The following is a 21,501-nucleotide window of genomic DNA, read 5'->3' on the forward strand; positions in this document are numbered from 1 at the left end:
CGAGAAGTGGCTTAATTTTGCGATTGATTATCAAAGGCCCATCTTATTATTGAGTTGCAACTGTACATAAATTTCACCAAAATTACAGACTTTAAGAAGGGGGAAAAATAGAATTAAGAACACAAAGTAAAAGCATAGAGACAGTATCATCCTCACAGTAGAAGAATTATATTTGTTAACCTTCCAAGTGACATTAAAATATATATATATATAAAAAGGCATAAAAGAAAGCATTAACAAATTGGAAGAGGACTCCCATCCCATTCTTTAAGACATTCAAGCAGTGGATCAATTATTTTTCCCTGACAAATCGCTGTAAACACCTTATCACATTCCTCGCCTGGTGATATCGCCTTCTCTCCTGTCAGATACCGAGCCCCCAACTCTTCCCTTACAAACCTATACAATGGGTAGGACCTGCACTCCTTAATCCTGTTTGGTATTTCCAAATTACCACTCTCAAAAGCACTTCTAGCACTCTCAACTTCTTTCGGCAAAAGGGTCTTCAACTCCTCCTCGAAAGCACCTATCTTTAAGAAGATTGAAGCATTTGCATTCTTCAAATCTTCATTGTTTGTCAATGCATGATCAACAAGGACTTGTCTCAGTTTCTGCATCAACGGGTAAGTTGCGCTGCAGGGATCATCAGCGTATGAAAAAACGTACTCGCGATCAACTACTTTCAGCAAATCTTTCTCGCAGAATCTTGAAGGATGGAGCTCCCCATTGACCCCCATCGTCAGGACTTTCTTAGCTACTTGGCTGATTGTGCTCTTAACTGTGCTCTTCAGATTCTCCTCCAAGTGCCTCAAGTCTATAGCTTGGCAGAGTGCAATCAAGTAAGTTGAGGACATGAGCTTCAAGATATCAACAGCTTCAGCTGTTTTTCTGGCAGAGATCAGCCCTAAAGAGTTCACATCTTGGTTGTGTTGCTCAGCACTTTGGACGTGATTAGTCACAGGATTGGCTAGAAACTGGAGCTCGGAACAATACGCAGCCATTGCTATTTCGGCACCTTTGAACCCATAATCCAAGCATGGATTCCTACCACCAGACAGATTTGAAGGCAACCCATTACTGTAAAAATCATTAACCAGCTCAGAAAATTGAGCAAACATGAGTTTCCCAATCGAAGCAATTGCCAATCTTGAATTATCCATAGAGACACCAATTGGAGTGCCCTGGAAATTGCCACCGTGTAATGCCTTGTTCCTTGAAACATCAATCAACGGATTATCATTCACAGAGTTAATCTCCCTCTCAATAGACTTTGTCGATGCTCGAATCACTTCAGCTTGAGGGCCTAACCATTGTGGTGAAGTTCGAAGAGCATACCGATCTTGCTTAGGCTTCTGTAAAGGGTCAATTTCATGCAATTTTTGTGCTGCCTTAACATAAGAGCTACCATCCAAGATATGTTCCATTATAGCTGCAGCTTCAATTTGTCCAGGGTGATGCTTCAGCTTGTGAGTCAAATGATCCGTAAACTCAGGCTTTCCGTGCATAGCTTCCGCAAAAATTGCTGACAAAACTTCGGACAAAACAGTTAAAATATTAGCCTCAAAAAGAACAATAGAAGCCAAGCCAGCACCCACTCCTGTTCCGTTAACTAACGCAAGTCCCTCTTTAGGCTGCAACTCGAAGAAACCTCCATCAATTCCAGCCTGGCTAAAAGCCTCAGCAGCATTCAACGACTCCCCATTTGGCCCAACAGCTACAGAATTCGGACGGCCGGTTAGCAGCCCGGCGATGTACGAAAAGGGGACTAAATCTCCGGAGGCAGTGATGGAGGCACGCAGAGGCAAGCATGGAGTAATGTTGCGATTGAGAAACTTTGTTATAGCTTCAAGAATCTCAAATCTAATGCCTGAGTAGCCCTGGAGAAGTGTATTGATCCTCACCAGCATTGCAGCTCTTGTTGCTGTGTGGGGCAACATGTGACAGGATTCTGTCCCTTTGCCAAAGATCCCAGCATTCAAAAACCTGTCGTGACAGGACACAAGAATATTTATTGTGGTCTCACATAGCTTGCTTGATCGCGACTAATTATTTGCATCATGACAAAATGTGCACAAAACAAGATCATCAATTTTGCTGCTACCACATAACTTCAGCACATGTTGTATGTCTGAACATACAAAACGACAATAAAAGTTTGCCGGCCGTCGTCCGGGAAACTGTACAAGTTTGTGAAGGACAGAAAAAGGGGCCATACTGATAATTGATAAATAAATTTTATTTTTGTGGGACGTCTTACTCTTAGCACAAAACTGAGAGAATATCGTGCTACCAAATGAGAATGAGACACATCTGGAATTATATCTCGATAGTGAAATTTTTTAATTTTTGAGCACCCATATGCTGAAGGAGAAAATAACATTTTGACAACATGCATAATGTAATAAGACGGTCAATCTAAATTTTTCTAATAAGACACATGATGCATGTAGCCACGTTAACGACTTTTCGTGGAGAAAATATTTAGAATTTTGTTTTGTTTTTCTATTAACTGAGCAATTTCCCATCCCTTCTCTAATATCAATTTCTACCTTAAAAAAAAATTGAATAAATATATAAATGAATAGATCATGAATCGAGGGACCAAAAACTAGAAGTTCCTACTAAATTTTAAGCACATCTATGTATCAATATTCATTTATTATTCACATGACATAATTATATATGTCAGTAACTTTTGTTTAAAAAAAAAAACAATACACTAAGATAATTTGTAATAAAATATATTTTAAAAAAAAAACTTTCCATGGTTCATTTGGAACTTCTTTCTTTCATTTGTGAAAGGTCTTTCCACATAGCACAATTATTTCTTATTACGGTAAAATTATGTTGCAACCAGTCATTGGATCTATAGTTGTATAGTTATATTAACAAGATCCAATAACTGAAAACAACAATAGTACCGTACCACTGTTCCAACATAGTTAGACCCTTCTTATTATCATATTATTTTGTTTTGAACCATTTAATTAATTTTGTGGGACCCAAATCAAGATAAAAACAAACTTCAAACAAAAAACATATAAACAAATGAGAGTGACAGAAGAGAATAGCTCCAATGCTCCATGAATTTATATAAGCTACGGACATGTCACACATCATCACATACTAATCCTCAATCTACAGTTAAAAAAACAAAAAAGAAAACTCAATAAGGGTAGGCCTGAAACTCAGTAAAATAATCATAAACTTAATTACTTAATTATCATTTGATATTCACTAATCTTCCTCAATTAAGTATATAATACTTAAAAAGGCTTTTAAAATTTTACCTAATGAGCTCCTTTTGCAAGGCAGCTCCCTGTTTGGTCCTCCTATGAGAAGTTGCACCAAAACCAGTCGTGACACCATAGCTATCTGTCCCGTTGTTCATGCTCTCCATAACCCAATCACTGCTAGCCTTGACGCCAGCCCTAGCCTCCTCGTTAAGCTCCACCGTGACCCCGTCATCACGGCTAGCCACCGCCGCCACCTGAGCTATCGTCAGGGTCTCGCCGCCTAGCCTCACCACCGGCTTCCGGTACTCGCTAACCATCCTCTTCACTTCATCCAAATGGCTCCCCTTCAACGACTCCGAAGCTGATACCCAATTCAATGGATCAATGTTAGTGCACAATTTTCCCGAGGGAATATTGCCTCCACTTTGATTCTCATGCGATGCCTCCATAGTTTAGATGTTACCAAGGAATGAATATTTCCTTTAACGGGTCCAAAACGATATGTGTAGCGACCAAAAAAGATAATTATTTCAAAAGCCTTGAAACAATAAAGAGAGAGCGCACAGAAACCAAACGGACATTTGTAAGTTCCGCAGCTGTTTGGTTTCTAGGAAAGAAAAGGGGAATTTTTTTTTTGTAAGCTAAGCTAAGCGAATAAAAATAAAATCATGGGGGTTGGTTCACCAGCTTAAGAAATATTTGTTTAAATAGAAGAGAAAGGTTGAGGGGGTACGTATATCAGAAAGTGTTGGGTGGGAAGCTAGAGGTGTTAGTTGGAATAGAACGGTGGCCGTTGGATCTTCATGGATATCCTACGGATGTGATGATGACACGTCGATGTTGGAGGAGGATGGAGGTTGTTGGGGTGTCTGGTGCACGCTCACAGGCTGGTTAATGTCTGTCTATCTATGTCGTTTCATCATTTTCTGGGGCCAGAATTTTGTGGAAAATTACTTTATACTCCCCGGAATAGCCCTGTAATAACTTTATGGCCCACAGATTTTAATTTTTCTGACATTTTGTTAATTCAATAAATTTTGCTGACATTTATTCAATTTTAATAAATTTCTGTTATGGAAATTTTCAGTGGAGCACAAGTTGTCACATTAAAATGCTAAACAAGTTCAAATAATTGTGTTCTTCCAATGGAATCTAGCCTATTATTTCAGATTGAGTCATTATATATGATAAGTGCATTTTTTTTTTATATTTTACTATTAATTTCTTTAATTTTTTCTTATTTTGGTCTTAAATATTCTAATTATTTTAGTTAATTTTTAATTTAGTTATTTTATTAAATTATATGTTATTATGTTAATTTTTATCTTAAATTTTTTTATTATTATTGTAGATTTTTTCTTAATTTATAGTTGCTGGTTAATTATATTATTTTATTTGACAGGAAATTAATTGGAGGTTATGGATAAAAATGGCATAAAGAAGTTTAATTTGGGAAGCAATCAAGATTAAATTGGAAACCAATTGAAAGATAAAGGGAATAAAGTCAAGAAGCCGTGGCAAGCCAGCATTCGGTGGACATGCGTTAGCAAATAAAGAATTGGAATTGGCAATTGCACATGCATGACTTTATATGATATGGAAGGCAAATTGAAGAAAAAGGAAATTGTCATATTTAATCAAGCACGCACGTGAGGAAGAATGGCAATTAATGGCTTTGATTTGAAATCAAAGTGGATGGCATGTGGAAGGCATTGATTTTCTTGTTGATCATGGATTTGGAGGAGGTAAAGGGTACCAAATAAGTCCTCCACCAACAATTATAGAAGCCAACCTCTAGCTTATGAAGAAACACACAACTGACAGCCAATAGGAGAATTGGAGATTACAACCGCAGGAAAAGAAGAAAAAATAAAAGTAGAGTAAAGTGCCGTTTGTTTTTTAACTTAATGACTTAAAGTGACTCAATTTAATTAATTAAGTTAATTAGAGGTGTTTGTTTTTATAATTTAATGAGACTTTTTAGATAATTTTGATTTAATTTAGATTTCTCCATTAAGTAAAAAGCTAAAAAAATTAGCTTATTTTATTAAGTCAATTACTTACTAATGTAAAAAATATTCATGTTTTAAATTTATTTTTCATGTCTATCCCAAAACTCACCCATAGACATTTACCCCACATAAAAATATCACTATTTTTTCTTTCTTATATTATATACTATAAAATTTGAAATTTATGGTATTTTATATATTAAAATTCCAAAATAATTATGTATTCACTTGAATATAGTTTTACTTATAAATGTTAAAATATCATAGTATTTAATATATTATTTATTTGACATTCAAATTTAATAAGGATACAAATGTAAAAGTACACATTTTCAGCTTTTTCAGTTGAAAAAAAAAATAACTTCATACTTATTTTTCGATATTCAGACGAAAAAACAAACATATTATTCAGATTCAGACATTCAGATCTATTTAGAATTCAGATTAATTCAGATCTATTCAGATTTTAGATAAAAAAACAAATGCCGCCTAAGTCTTTTAAATTAATTTCCATGACTAGTTTTATCAACTCTTTTATTCCTAATTCAATTGTATTAGGCTAGATTTGGATCAGGATTCTCTGCTGATCTGATCTTCATCTGAACAAATTCTGTTAATATGATTGGTGGTTAATAAATTAAAAAGAAAAAATAGTTAAATCATAATCATTCACTAACACTAAAACACAGGTTATACAAGATTTGTAAAAGATCAGGAGTGCTCATATCAAGAGATGATCCCAATCCGCTAGATTTTCTATTAGTTGAGGGTGAATTCAAAACCCTAAATATGTTATATAATTAATATTCAATTTTTATCATTCAATTTATTTTATTGAGATTATTTATGTTCTTCTATAATTAATGTTTATGATTTTATTCTTATTTTATTTGAGTGGGCAATTAGATAGGACTTGAATAAATTCTACTGTTAGATTAAAATTCTTGATCCGTAATTGTCTTGATATTTTAATCATTAGTAACAGGTTGGAATCAATTATTTCAATTGGAGAACATAACCAAGGTTAAATAATCCGAGCTTGTGTGTTTATTGCCTAGATCAATCTAATATCTTTTTCTACTTAATGCTCCAATTATCTTAAATTTAAAGAGTTCGTTTTAAATTATTTAATGTTTAGAGACTAGGTGAAGAGTTTGTTTTGTTTAATGATACAGTAAGAAAATATTAAGACTAATAGAGCTTATTGTTGTCTACGGTTGATAATTTCAATAGAAATTGACGATAGATGTACATGTTTGGTGGTAGCGAATGATCCTCTAACTAAAGTTTTCATCATTATTATTTCTTTCTCCTTTAATCAAAATTTTTATTAAATTATGGTTTTCGTAGTTCTAATTTATTTATTTCTTCCTATTTAGTTAAAAATTCATAAACCCCCTTTTTTTATTTTTAGCTGGCATTTTCTTTAGTTAGATTAATTTATATTATTATGACTACTATTATTTTATTTTAAGTCTTGCTTTCGAGTTGATAATAAATATAACTAGCATAGTTTTTGTGGAATCAATCCTTACTCACTATGTATTAATTGTTTATATTATTAGTAATGTTTTAAATTTGGTGTACCCTAACGACACTACCAATAGATATGTTTAAATTTTAGATCCTTGTTAATTCTTATGTTTTGAATTGTTTTTTTATCTTGAAGATACCATTTAATGGTGTTTTTTTAATTAAAACATGGCTATTAGTTTAAAAAAATAATTAACTAATTGAAAATAATCTAAGCTTCTTTATAGACTTAAAATTTTGGTTTTTGCTAATGAGGGTTCCCTCTTTTGCAATTTTTTAAGATATCTCAAGTATTGACATTTGTTTTCATTTATATTTAAAAGGTATCCCTAATTCCTAGTGAAATGATAAAAATGGCTAATTAAAGTTAATTTACGCAGCTTAATATATACCATGGTCACAAACCCATCCATCTTAATATAATTTTTAAAACAACAATAATACAACTACAATTTTCTTTTTGTACATATTGATATGGCATAAAATAATGATTGAACGAAATATCACTTAGCCATATAATTTATTTATATCATTTTATATCTTACTTCAACTACGCATGTTATGTCACATCAATTTATACAAAAAAAAAATTATATAGGAGTTTGTAGTTATTATATTGCATTCAAAAAAATATATTATATTTAAAAATTATTTTACTTATTCTGATAAGGATCTGCTAAGGGCATGTTTAATATTAAAAGATGAATTATTATCTTCTCGTTAAAGAAAGTAAAAACTGACTATCCATCGATTTTTTTTCTTTAATATTTCAAAATAAGTGTACTATGATAATGCTATTAGAATTTTTACTAGATGTGTCAATCAGCAACCTCAATAATGAAACTAGGAGATCACAACTATGTGGCCAATAGTTTTGTTGTCTTCCCATAATTGTCTTACGATAATCATAAATGAAAAGTCCTTAATAAAGACAAGTAATTCTCATTCGCTTAAAGAATTTCCTAGTAAGTGCACAAATTTGTTGTTTTAATAGAAAAAATAAAGCAAGATTTCATTCTAACTAATAATTGATTCTCAAAATTTTGTTAACCAATAGATCCTACACGGAAAATAAAAATGCCTTCACATTAAATGAGCCTACAATCATTTATAGTAAAAAAATATCTTTACAAAGATGTAGAGTTCTCGTTAGGACTTAAAAATTCTTATCCTTTCGAATAATTATGAATCAAAACGATTTGTGAATTAATTATTATATTCTCGTATACATATGTTTGTCAAAGAAAGGAAAAAAAGGAAAAACAAAACAAAAGAAAACAATTAATTATTTTAAATTATCTCAATTAACGAAAAACTATTAAGAAATTGTAACTAAAATTTCGGCAAATCGTGTGCCGAAACCATGCTATATTCCTCTTCAAATAGGAACCACCGATTTGTATGGTTCTCATCTCATGTTCCATTTACAAAATATTCAAAGAATTTTATTTGTGCTGATAACTTTTATAAAGATATTCTTTCGCCAGCTTCCTTTTAGAAGCTCTAAAACGGATTTTTATGCATCCTAATGCAAATATATATATATAAAAAGGGGTTATTCACAAATTAACCATAAATTTATTCCAATTTTATTTGAGCATAAACTAACCAATTCTCCTTTTCAAGGGGATTTTAGTAAATTTATTTTTACACTAATTTGATCATTTTGTAATATAAAAATTTGACAATTGAAAAACAAATCAACTTTTTTTTTTCTTAAAAGAAAACGAATCAACTTTTAAATTCATTTTGAAGTAAAAAAATTAAAAAAAAATTGACAGTAAAATACTATTAACGTAAGGGGATTTCAGTAAATTTTAGAACATGAGAGATAAATGACTAATTTTACCAGACAAATGGGGTTAATTTTCTCCTAAAAAAAATTAGCTATTGGTTGATGACTTTTAAAAAACAAACTACTCTTTATTATTATTATTTTTTAATTTTCTTTTTGTTCGACCAAAATTCGCATGGTATTGGGATATACCTAAATTTGATGTAAAATTAGGGATTAGTTAAATGAAATAATTTAAACACTGCATAAAATCTGCCAAGGAAATTCTCACGACTTGCATAATTACTGTAACCTTCTGCATGAATCTAAAATTAGTGCCAGTTACTGCCATGAAATCATCTCATGCATACCGTGTACTTGTTTGTTAGCTTGTTGAATACCCTTCATCAGGTAGCTACCTGCTGGTTATATTTAAAATTAAAAGTAAAACAAAGTAAAATTAAATGACAAGATAAGAAGTAAATTTTATTTGACCGTAAATTTACACCTGAATAAATCAAAATAATAATAATAATTATTAATATTTTGAAAGTAGTGTGTCGTAATCTTACTGCTCAGATTTGGCCCTACATGCGTCTCATCAACCAAATACACCAACAATTACAAAGACCTGATATTTAGGTAAGTGTGTTGGTTGCCACCATTAGTTGCTCTCACCATTCAAGATCATTTGCTGTCTCTCAAAAAACATTTATTAAGTTCTTCAAATCATATTTTTATTTGTTGAAATGCGTATGCACTGCGACTTATTTGGACCATATGATTGAAGTTGAAGACACAGCCAGTCTAAAAGTGGAAATTCAATAACGGGGATTAAGAGAAGGTCAATTAATGAAATGGTAATCGATAATATGAAGCAAGTAATGGACAAAAAGGTTCTCAATTCTGAAGTAAAAATCAATCCATTTCAAATTCTATAAATATAATGATACTTCTCACATAAGCGAGCGTCCGAGTATATACATCAACCAAACTCTTCAATCAAGCTAGATCATCAAATCAAACTCAAAATCTACATCCACCTAATTTATTTAGGTGTTGCTTGAAATTCCCATTTGGGGATGCAATCAAATATATTTATATGAAGAAATTTACCGGTAATATGTTGAATATTTCTTTGAGAATCTAATTAATTAATTATTTTATCAATCATAAAAGTCTCCTTTTGAGAGTAGGGACTAGGGAGTTGAAAGAGCGATATTTGAAATGGAACTCTATTATGTTAATTTGTCTGATTGTATACTCTATTGGATGATTTTTTTTATATAATACAATCTTCATATTTTTCATAATTTTTTTTTAATTTTGGCATATGAAATTATATTTTCTTGAGCATTTGTTAATTAATAAAGTTTTTACAAGTATAACTTTTTATAGTAAATGATATTTTAGACATTTTAATATTTTTAAACCTCTATTCTTACAAACTTAAAATTTGAGTTTTTATCAATAGAGACTAGGAGTGTTCGCGGACAAGATTTTGCGGATTAGGCATCAATCTATATATGATCCACGATTTTGCAGATTATAAATTTTTAATCAAATCCAACCCACGGATTGGTGAAATTCAATCCATATGTCAGTAGATCGGATACAGATTTAACTCAATCCATATCCAATCCACCATTTTACGGTTTGATTTGCGCGCAAAAAATTTTGAATCATGTCCTATCCACGAACTAACTAAATAAAAAATAATATAAAAAATGATTTTACTATCGATCAAATTCTAAATTAAATAAGATTTAAATAAAGCTAAAAAAATACTTTCAAAGTTTCAAAATATAACACACCAAAAAAAATCTCATTTGTTTAGATCAATATATGAAAATTAACTTGTTAGGAAGCTATATTTTTCATTTAATTATTTTTATTTTATATTATTATCGGATAAGATATAATATGGTGTTAATGTAACTATATTTTAAATTATTTATTTATTAGTAAGTATAATGCCATATTTACAAGTTTAATTTTTTTATTAAATAAATATTTTTTTATTTTTTTATAAATTCACGAATTTTTGCGGATTTACAAAAGTGAATCTATATCCAATCTACCAACTGCGGATTTTTAAATTTTCAATTCAATCCAATCCACCAATCCACAGATTGAATTTCTACGAATCAGACGAATTGAGCGGATTGAATTGAATTCTAAACACTACTAATAAAGACAAAATAATTTATTTAATCTTCAAAAATTTTACTTAAATAACAACTAAGCAACAAAAAAAACTAAAAACCATTAAATACGTCACACTAAAAAGGTAAAACTATGTGGTGATGATGCAGATAAATAACATGATTATCGCATAAATCAATTATTTAACAATATGATTGTAGATTATAAAGGTAATGCTTTGGCATGTGTGCTCACATACCATAACTTCACTTCCATGATATAAATTTTTTTTGGGCAGCCCACGGAATTAAAGATGCCGGCAGTATTAATTATAAGATCACCTAGAATTCTTCTGTGGATATGTCATCGATCATTTACAAAGAAAAATTACCATTGGAGAAGAGAACCAAAACTTTTTTTTTTTTTTTTTTTTTTTTGGCGGTTGGTGAAGACTTTTATAGTTTCACCAACCCACTTGAATTTGAAAACGTGCATCCTTTTTCCAGTTCCACTACGGTGCATCAGCTGTACCGTACAGTTGTCATTGATTTCTTGTTATCCCTGACCTGTTTTTCGTTCATAATAATGGTATTATTATGGTAACTAGTTCTCGTAACCTACATTATCCAAAAACGGAAGTTTTATGTTCAACGAAAAAATTATAACTAATAGTAAAAAAAAAATTGTTACTAATTACAAAAAATTAATGCGACTGCTGAATGCACCCGATGCACGTTAGTCAGATGCCCTACATTGTATATATCTTATTTTATTTTTTTAATTTAAGAGAATCACGCGTGTGGGTGGGGAAAAAAACAAAAAGGCAAACGAGTTGGCCCTTTCTGTGGATGCACAAGAGCTTGGTTGGTGGAACAGCAGCATGCGTTTAACCTACCAAGCATTTGTAAACCTAATCCAACTCTATTCCACTCCCTTTTCTCACCAACAATCACGAGTTTCGATTTTCATACTTGTCCTCCACTTGAAAGTTAATCGCTCCTCTTTGCTTATTTTCTTTCCTCTTCATTTCTCCAGCATTCCTCTTTGCTGCAGTTTCATCCAAATCGATATTGCACCTTAGAAACCTTAAGTGCCTCTTTCTTATAACATGCAATGTTTTGCTTAAGTATTTCTAGTAATTTCGAATTAGGGTTTTGTGTTAATTTGAACTTGTCTAATTTTTATGGGATTCTTTAGCACATGTATACTCGATCGGTGTAATTATATCCATTGTTTTATTATTATTATTATTATTATTTTATAAACAACTAACCACATTCATGTATTCATGAAGGTGTAAATTCAAATCAAGAGAAAATATTAAATTCCTTTAAATGAATAGTGTAGATAGATCAACATATAGCAAACAAAATTTAAGACATTTACATATAATACATGGTAATTTTTATTTTTTTTTACTTTCCATATGTATGATATCTTAAGTTCCTCGTAACCATAAAGTTAAAGTGAAATAACCAGTGTAATGCTTGATTAATTCAAATGCCTTTTGATTAATCTTCCTACTCATTCGAGGGCGAAGCAAGAATTAATTATTTACTGCTCAAAGTCTGAAAGATCATGTAAAAGTAAAGAGTAAAATATTATGCTAGCTATTAAGGCTACAGCACAGAGGTCAATTCATAAAAATCTGTTTTTTAAGTAAATTTATAAACATGTGATACTTTTTTTTTTTTTTCTTTGGCCTACAACTATCCGTCAACCATAATACTTAAAAGAGTCGTGAATTGTGGGAACTTAATTATGAAGGCAACTGAAATATTGTATGTCTAAAGTCTCAATCAATGACTAAGATCATTTTCTTTTATTCTTTTTCTCTTTTTGTCTATCTTTATCTTCATAATTCAGAGAAAAATTAATTTAACTCAATTCTAATCACTCATTCCAAAATAAATAAGGAAAATAATAATAATAATAATAATAATAATAAGTAGAACATCCATATCCGTCACTTAATAGAGAAGTTGATGGCATATTTTTAAAAGTGTGATCAAGACGCATCAACTGCACATGACAGCCGTATTCTGAAGCCGGCGTCCTAAGAACTCTGATAGATTCGTGGACATGCTATAAACTGCATAATTCACCTACCTCTGCTATATATATATATATATATATATATATATATATATATATATATATATATATATATATATTTTATTACATGAAACTATTGCTCAGATTACAACTCATATTACATGAGACTATAACTGATATTTACAAATCAGACAATTACTGGGATCAACTTACATCAATGCTAATTGAGCTATGCTCAGATTTTAACGCTCACAAATATTCGAGAGATGTCTACTCTTCACTCATGGGTAAGGGAGAAGACTACCTTCACTCAAATTAATTGAGAAAAAAAAATACCCTATAATACTTTTGTGGGGGTTTGAACTGCTGCCCTCCAAGCCCTGGCCACTCGGTTGCCTATATATTTAAATCAGCCAAACGTCTCCTCAGCTTTTTATTGTTCAATAATTGCTTTTAAATTGTTCCTTTTATTTTCTTTTATTTTTATTTTTGGGTAAGATTGTCAACTTGGGAGATATTAGAGTACTATGTAAGCACAAAATTCATTGAAATACAATTACTTGAAAGTCACTCTGCCAGAACCCTGGAGATCCAAGAAATTTTACTAAACTTCTCTCTATCTGTTTATCTCAATGTGGGTCTATAAGACAAAATATTGGGGTGCTACTCCGGCCCAAACTCATATAATCCCAATGAGTGGTACTATTGGCGGCCCTAAAAACACCTTATCAAACCCCTTTCCTGAAATTACGATTTCATCACTTTATAGATTTACAACAAATCGAAGGCAAAAAAGAAATTAAATTTTAATCAAATCACTTGTCTCCATAACCGTGATTTTGTGAAACCAAAACCCAAGTGAACAATTTACTGTTTATTTTGACAATATTTGATTAGCATTCATTATTTACCGAACTGCAACTTTATTTCTTTAAATCTTGACAAAGATTTCCTCTTTTGTTTTTCATATTTGAGATCAAATCTCAAAATATCAATAACTAATGTGGGTTGTTGTTTTAAGAAATTTTAATGAAAATATTATGGCAACAGATGTGAAAAGTAATGGAGATGCATGCTGATCGTTCAAAAGCTAAACCCATCAAATTTGGAGTTCCAAGTTGAGCAAAATGGGATTGGGTGTAAAGCCAAGGGTATTTTTGGAATCAACCTATGTGGGTTGGAAATAATATTGTATTTCAACTGATTTACAGGGGGGGCATTTTGAGTAAAGGCGTTATATGAAGACTTTTTAAGGGTGCAAATAGTTGTACTCAATCCAAACTCTTTCCATCCTTTTCACCATACTACTTACTTGCACCCGCCTTATCAGAAGAGAATTAAATCCAGCCATACAAGTATAAAATGTGAGGCGGCGCGCGCGCGCGCGCGTGTATTACTGCATCTTTTAAATTTATTTTATTATTTTCAAAAAATACAGGATGAACAAAGTCCAAATAATTTGTAAGTGTGTCTATGTATTAATTTAAGTTTAAAAAGTCTAATAATGAAATAAGGAGCGAGTTAGTCAACTTGCGTAAATAACTTTAATAAAATAAAATAAAAGAAGAAAAAGAATTCACTTTTGAATATAATCCAGTTTGGTTCTATCATGACCAGCCAATTAAGCAATCAAAGATTATTTTTCTATTTATTTATGTACATCAATCGCCATGTGTAGCTTCATATTTTATACATTCTTCAGTAATGAGTATTGACCAAATTGCCTTATAATTTTCCTCTTCAAATCACATTTTTCAGACCCAATCCTCTTACGAAATTTCAGAGATAATATTCTTATTCGTTTGTCATCCACAGAGATATTTATATCAAAAAAAAATTTGAAGCCCCACATGGCAGATGTATTGATTATTGATATTTTCAATACATTTGCTAAAATTGGACAATGGGTCGGATTAAGATTAAAAAAAAAAAATTCTAATCCACGAGGATGATCCAGCTTTGAGTCTTTGACCACCTTTGCTTAATTTGTTTATAATAGACTTTGATGTTCAAATGTTATTCAATATTAGATAGTTTAGTAAAATGAGATAATAGCTTTTATAGTTTGTTTCATGTGTTTATCATTTATTGGGCGTTAGGTTTCATTTGATAATGGTGTTAAAATAAGATAGAAGTACACGTTAATTAAGTTTTTATCCTCTTATTTTAGACTTAGTTTTTGTGTGGTGCAAATCGTTGTTCTCCTAATTAAATTTAGTCCAAGTAAATTTTTATATAATTGTGATATTAACTAACAAAAAAAAAATCATCCTGCTTTGTGATAACCTAATTCGTGCAGCATATATTGGGAAATTAAAAATTAAAAGAATAATTTTTTTTTTGAAAAAAGAAAATTCATGTGAATATTTCTATTTATTTATTTATTTCTAAAGGCATAACTCAGTCAAAGGTTATACAAGTCTAGAAGAAAGACAGATTTAAAGATGCCAAAAGTGGCGTGCAAGCAGACCATCGGGCATCAGCCACAAGTTTGATTTGTTATTTTCTTATCGAACAAATAAGGTCTGTGTTTTTATTTGACAATTGACGATATTGTACGCAACGCAAGGCCGGCGAGTGTTACACAAATCATGGGGATTGAAGTTTCAGCCCCTTCATGAAGTGTAAGAATGTTCTGAAGTGTAGCTTCAATTTGGATGATTTTGATTTTGAGCCGCGGCCGGCGATCAAGTCCAAGTAAAACTTTTCTAAAGCTTGACCTAAAAGTTAGGAAAACATAAACACAAACAAAATTGAGTTTAGCTCTTTCAAAATCAGAAGTCAGAACATGATAAATTTATATAGGTCAGAACATTAAAATTCCAACCAAATTTTAACTGTTTACAATATTCGAATAGATCAATTTCGATTTATATTTAATTAAAAATTTGAGGTGATTAATTTTTTCTCCACTCATATTTTGGATAAAACAAAATAAAATTTATATAGGTCTCTTCGGTCACTTCAACATGTTGAGGTGATGAGACGGTCCAATAGTGTTCTGCCAAGTGACAAAACTGTGCGTTACAAATTGAGGCCTATTGGTGACATGTTTATTTTTTGTTTAATTAGTGTGATATAGGGTCTTCGGTTTTTTAAACATTAATTAAAATTATAGAAGATTGATTTTTGTGTAAATCCATCATTGCAGTAACTGAAATAACCAAATTTGATGATAGAGAACAATTGGAAAGAGCTTAGGAGCGAGGCATCTCTTGTATATAGTTCTAGTTTATCTCCTGTCTATTTCTCTTTTGCATCATATATTCATATTCTTCTTGTTCGTCAAGGTGATGATAAAATTAAGGTTTGACTAATTATTTATTGTATTGATGTGTCTATAAATCAACACTGGCGTTAGATTTGAAATTATATTACTATTGCACTATTATCTCTGTGTTGAATGAAAAATTATATATTTTAAAACAAACTTTGACAAAAAAATAAAATTATGTTTTAAAACATACTTTCTGTAACAATATTTTAATAAGTGATATCGTGAATGAGAAGACACTGTCTCGTAAGATTATCTAAATAACCTTTTATAAAGTATTATTAAAACGAATTATATGTGCAGTAGTTTGCTATAAAGTGGCAGATGCTTGCTTGATGATTATGTATTAAAATGCTCTCGAACTCATCCTTTTATTTAACTATATCGCCATCACATAAATAATAGAATTTAGTGATATTTATGGAATTTCAATGGTATCACATGATTGGTTTCTGTCAAAATTCAACAGTAGATAAAGCAATAACTGGATATAAATATGCTTAAAGATTCGTGCTGTAATGTCATGGAACTAACATGTTATGGTAGATAGCTAGCTTGCTAGCTTTTTATTAAATTCAACTTCGAAAGTGATGTGATACCGTAGTGCCCCATTAATTTTGTGATACCAATATATTTGACTTTTCTTTTTTCTTTTTTTTTTTTGGGGGGGTTTCAAACTTTCAATTCAATTTCAGAAGCAATCAATTTTTGACAACAATGTCCCCAACTCCATTCAATTTTCTCAACTCAGATCATGCACTGCATCCTGTCATTTCTGCCTCAACCTCTAAATATTAATTTATTAGTTGAGTATTCAAAATTGGTAACCATTTCTTTTTTCTCCCCATTAGTTCATCTGTTAGGTGTTTAAGCATTAAAAGAAAACTAGAATCACTTGCGTTCAGTCTCACCATTCTAGAAATACAGCTAAGCAATAACATATTTTCGTTAAAAAAAAAAAGGTCTAAAACTTTTAAATAATATATAGAACGGCTACAGAACAACTACTTGGCCAACCAACTTTGATGAAAGTCTTAAATTTTCATTACTTCCTGAAATTTTCTCTTGCTGACCATCCTAATTTTTTTAATTCTAGACCCAACTCAGTTATAATAAGTTATTATGTATATAAAGTATATGAAGAATTGAAATTCAAAAACAATAATTTAGGAATGTTACAAAAAATTTGTAAATTTTAGTGAGGGCATTGCACCATACAATACAGCAGTTGCTTTGCATGCATATTGATAACCCTTTTAATAAACACTTGTCTAAGTTCTATTCTAAATTTTAAAAGTATTTTTATTTAGAAAATTTGGAAAGCATTTGCCCTAGCTTTTAAATTCTCACGACTTACTGTTATTTTTGTTTTCTTGGGGGTCCTTATAAAAGGGAGGGCTGTTGTCTGGAAGCAAAAGTGATTCCTCCATACAAGAGAACATGAAGTAAGGGACCCAAGACAGTGGATATGTGGATCCCTTTTTAATTTATGCATAACTTGAGCTCCTTTTGAGGGAGAAAAAGAGAGAAGGGTTTAATTACAGTTAGTGGAGAATCATTAGAAAAAGATACCCATGGGGCTGCTTTGCTCTCTTTTAACCCTAAATTTGCCAGACTTTCTGTGGCAGCAAGTCAACAGAAAAGTTAGAAAAAGCCGGCTTTTCTCATATGCCAACATCCCCCTCTAATGCTGTCTCTGGCATCTTGTTATTTAATTGATTACCAACATGCAATAATAATAAGAATAAAGCATATATAATAGCGTTGGCAAAAAAATAAACTCCATGTATGGGCATCCGTTTGGTACATTAGCTCATCAACTAGTAAACAAAGACTATTTAGCCACCAAAGCTTTAATTTTTCTAAGGACAAAACCCTAATGCGACAATCTTATTAGGGCAGCGAGCCAGCAACATGTTGCGGCTCTTCTTGTATTAATTCCGTACCAACATGCAATAAAATGTGTGTGTGTGTGTGTAAATATATATATGATCAGTAACTGTTCACCGGTTGGTGTGATATGAACTAAACCTATTTATGAACAATATTAAAGCCATAAATTTAAATAAAAACATCATGTAAAAGCCTCGCTTATATTTATGTACGTGTATATATTTATCGATGTGTTAGCTCATCAAGCAGTAAACAATGACTATTTAGCCTCCAATGCGTTACTTCTCCTTGACCATATAGCCCTAACAAGACAATCTACTTAGGGTCAGCAACCATATTGTCTCCTAGTAATAATAATGTCGTAATAGTTCATATTCTTATTTATTTTCTTTTTGGTGTGTGTCTATATATATATATATTTCATTCTAGATAACAATGTTTATCTTTGTCATTACATTTAGTCATAAATGGTGGGATGTAGCCTGTGGGTAAGCGATATATAATAATATCTACGTAACCATCATTAGAAGGATTATTTAGATAAAAAAAATTTGGATTAAAATTGACCTTATTTATCCAATATAACGGTGTATTGCTCTAGCATGCATTTTGTTAAATGTAAATGACAGCACCAAATATATATATATGTGTGTGTGTGTGTGTGTGTAAAAGTATTTTTGACCTTATTGCCTAACCTATCCATTTCTGTTGAATATGTGCACCGCAAATGTAGTTTAGATGTTGAAGCATGGAGATTGAACTATAATAAATAATTAATACTATTGTGAAATGAGATTCGCACTTACTCAATGATTGTCGAAGACAGGCTATAAAATTCTATCTGGTTGTATTAAAGGTCAGCATATCTTTGGTTAATGTCATGGGGGTGTCTCTCATCAACTCATGTCTCTGTGGGGACGATTCAACACTCAGAATTTTTACATACACAAATTAACACCTACGCTAACACACACATATAAGTTCTCTATTTTTCAACCAACCCCATTTTTGATAATTGACACTAAAGCACATTCTTTTGATAAAAATTGCAAAAAATAGGAGAATCTACGACCTTTCGGTTCATCAAATTTAACCCCACTTCATGACCAAATTGAAGTAATTGAGTGAAAGCTAGACAAATATGGTCCATCTGTAGCTGCTATGAGTAGTCATTATTAGAGAAAGCTAGCCAGCACCCATTTGTTCATCCATGCTCTTCAACACCACATTTACTTTATTTTCTTCGTAAAGAAAATTAAAACATCCAACATTTTCTTGTTTTACATAAGCCCTTTTGGGATTTTCTTTTAAACAGAAAATCCCTTTGGGGCTTAATCAATACTTGGAGATAATTTCATGATTCAATTGGTCAACAAAGATTATTTCTTATAGCCGCCTAGTAGGGTCCTAATAAATGAGTGAAGCTACGCACGATTATGCATCATCATAAGGTTTGTAGATGATATATGTGTTTCATTATTAACCTTAAGTTGTATCATTTTGTCTCACTAAGTATTAAATGTGCCTAACCTTGCAAAAAAAAAAAAGTTAATTTATAGATAGGTACAAATATATACAATTTAATACTTATGGTTAAATGTACATTTGCATTTATCAAACATTAGATATAATAAAAAATATGTTTAGATGACTAAATCCGTAACATTAATAATTTAATCAAAATGTTTTACACGACGATTCATCATGAAAATCGTTTTTATCTTTTTGTTAATTAGAGTATTTATTCTAATTCAGTCGCATTAGGACATTTTTGTTTAATTTTATTGTAGAAGCAATATATATACACTTTTTTTTCATAATTATTCATGTACATAAAGGGAATTAGTTATGATGATTCATGGCCAACATAAAAGTTGATCAATATCCATATACGACTCTAATGCAAGACAAAAATAGTGAACAACTAATTCACTATAGAGATTTGAATAATTGTTATATGTATACATATCCACTTTAACAATTCAGCTGGCTGACATTTTGACATGCAATTCTTGATTAAAGTTATTCAAAGTCTCATTAATTTCTATTGAATTGATGTTATTTGATTAAAATAATCAATGTAAGCTTCTTGACCATGAGGTCGTTTTCAATAAAAGGGTGATGAAACATGCCATGATGAGGCAATTCCCACCGTTGGTTCATGCCCTAACTAGCCCAATTAACCACTTAGATCGGCCAGACGGGATCCTCTCAATTGAGTCCAAAAAGGGACTTATAGAATTGTGGGTAATTTTAATTATCTGAAAATGACATCAATATTAAAGATTAATTAGAAAGAAAATTAAATTAGTTAATTCTGTGGTAACAAAACAACTGTAAGTTTTGGATTAAAAGGTACTTTAAGGAAAAGCCCCCGGTGGATAAGAAGAAAAATCATTTTATATTTCAAGTTGCGCTGTATTGTATTAGATATTAATTGGGTTTGTTTTTTTTTTTTTTCGTTTCTTTTTTTGGTAATTTTGTATCATGCATTTGGATTTTTCTTTTGACAAACTTGATGGTTAAAGATCGGTGCGGGGAATGTTTTGTATGCGTGTTTAGTTTAGAAAAGGATGCATACTTTCGGAAAAATAATATTAGAGATATAAGCTTGTTTATACAAATTATTATATACTTCAAAAAATTATAATTAATATGCTAGTCAACGTTTTTAAGAGGGAATATATTATGGCAACGTTTTTAATATGCTTAAGCTATTAGACTTGGACTTTGAACTCTCAAGTTCTCCTGTTATCTATAATTATTTTTCACCTACGTTTTAGGATTTATAACCATATAAAGGTGAATAAAAATTCAGTGTTGAACTGAGTTTTTGCTGGGCACTAAATCAATAGTTGTTAGGTAAGAGAAATAAAAAATGAAAAAACTAAAATAAATCTTAACCATTGATTCAATGCTTCGAAAAAAACTCAGTTCAACACTGAATTTTAATCCTTTAGAGATATGAACTAATGCCAGAAAATATGATGCATTTTTTTTTTCGAAGAGAACAAGTTCTTTAAAAATATATATATATATTACATAAAAATTCTATGAATTAATGATATAACTAATAAAATCTAATGTTATTTAAGTGTTAATAAGAGGGGGAAAAAAGATACATCTAAATTGGCCAATGAATTATTTATTTGCATTTTCATATTCAAAGTGGTGCTAACTGTCGTACTTACATTTGTACCATCTTAAATGATTTTTTAAATAATCTTGTGTGACTTTTTTTTTATATTGTTTTTGTAGATTAGACTCATCTAAATTTCCATCCCAAAACCCTTTTTTACCACCATTCCAAAGAAATTATATCATTGTAAGTCAATTCTTTCTTCTTTTTTTTTTTCAGATGCAAAAGAATATTATATTAAATACGGACCTTCTTAGATCCAAAAATAAGAGAGCAGAGAAATAACTAATAGGTAACAAGAGTTATGAAAAAGTAAAGTCATCATTATTTTATGCTAATAAGGTGTATCCTTATAGAATGAAGAAAAAAAAAAAAAGATCAGAAAAGAAATGACCACCTAATCGAGATCTGAATGGTGAAAACAACGATTTCGATTAAAA

The 21,501-nt window shown here is 30.8% G+C and overlaps 1 protein-coding gene across 1 annotated transcript; it reads right to left on the bottom strand.

The window, feature by feature from the left end:
• Positions 1-27: 27 nt before the first annotated feature.
• On the bottom strand, positions 28-3,908 carry LOC18034906 (phenylalanine ammonia-lyase). Its single transcript, XM_006424477.2, has 2 exons — positions 3,291-3,908; positions 28-1,983 (listed from the first exon to the last, which is right to left on the bottom strand). Exons 1-2 carry the CDS (start codon positions 3,683-3,685, stop codon positions 234-236), a joined length of 2,145 nt encoding a protein of 714 aa, XP_006424540.1. The 5' UTR covers positions 3,686-3,908; the 3' UTR covers positions 28-233.
• Between the last annotated feature and the right edge of the window lie 17,593 nt (positions 3,909-21,501).

This window comes from Citrus clementina, unplaced genomic scaffold (assembly GCF_000493195.1).
Source record: "Citrus clementina cultivar Clemenules unplaced genomic scaffold, Citrus_clementina_v1.0 scaffold_8, whole genome shotgun sequence".
Taxonomy (NCBI): Eukaryota; Viridiplantae; Streptophyta; class Magnoliopsida; order Sapindales; family Rutaceae; genus Citrus; species Citrus x clementina.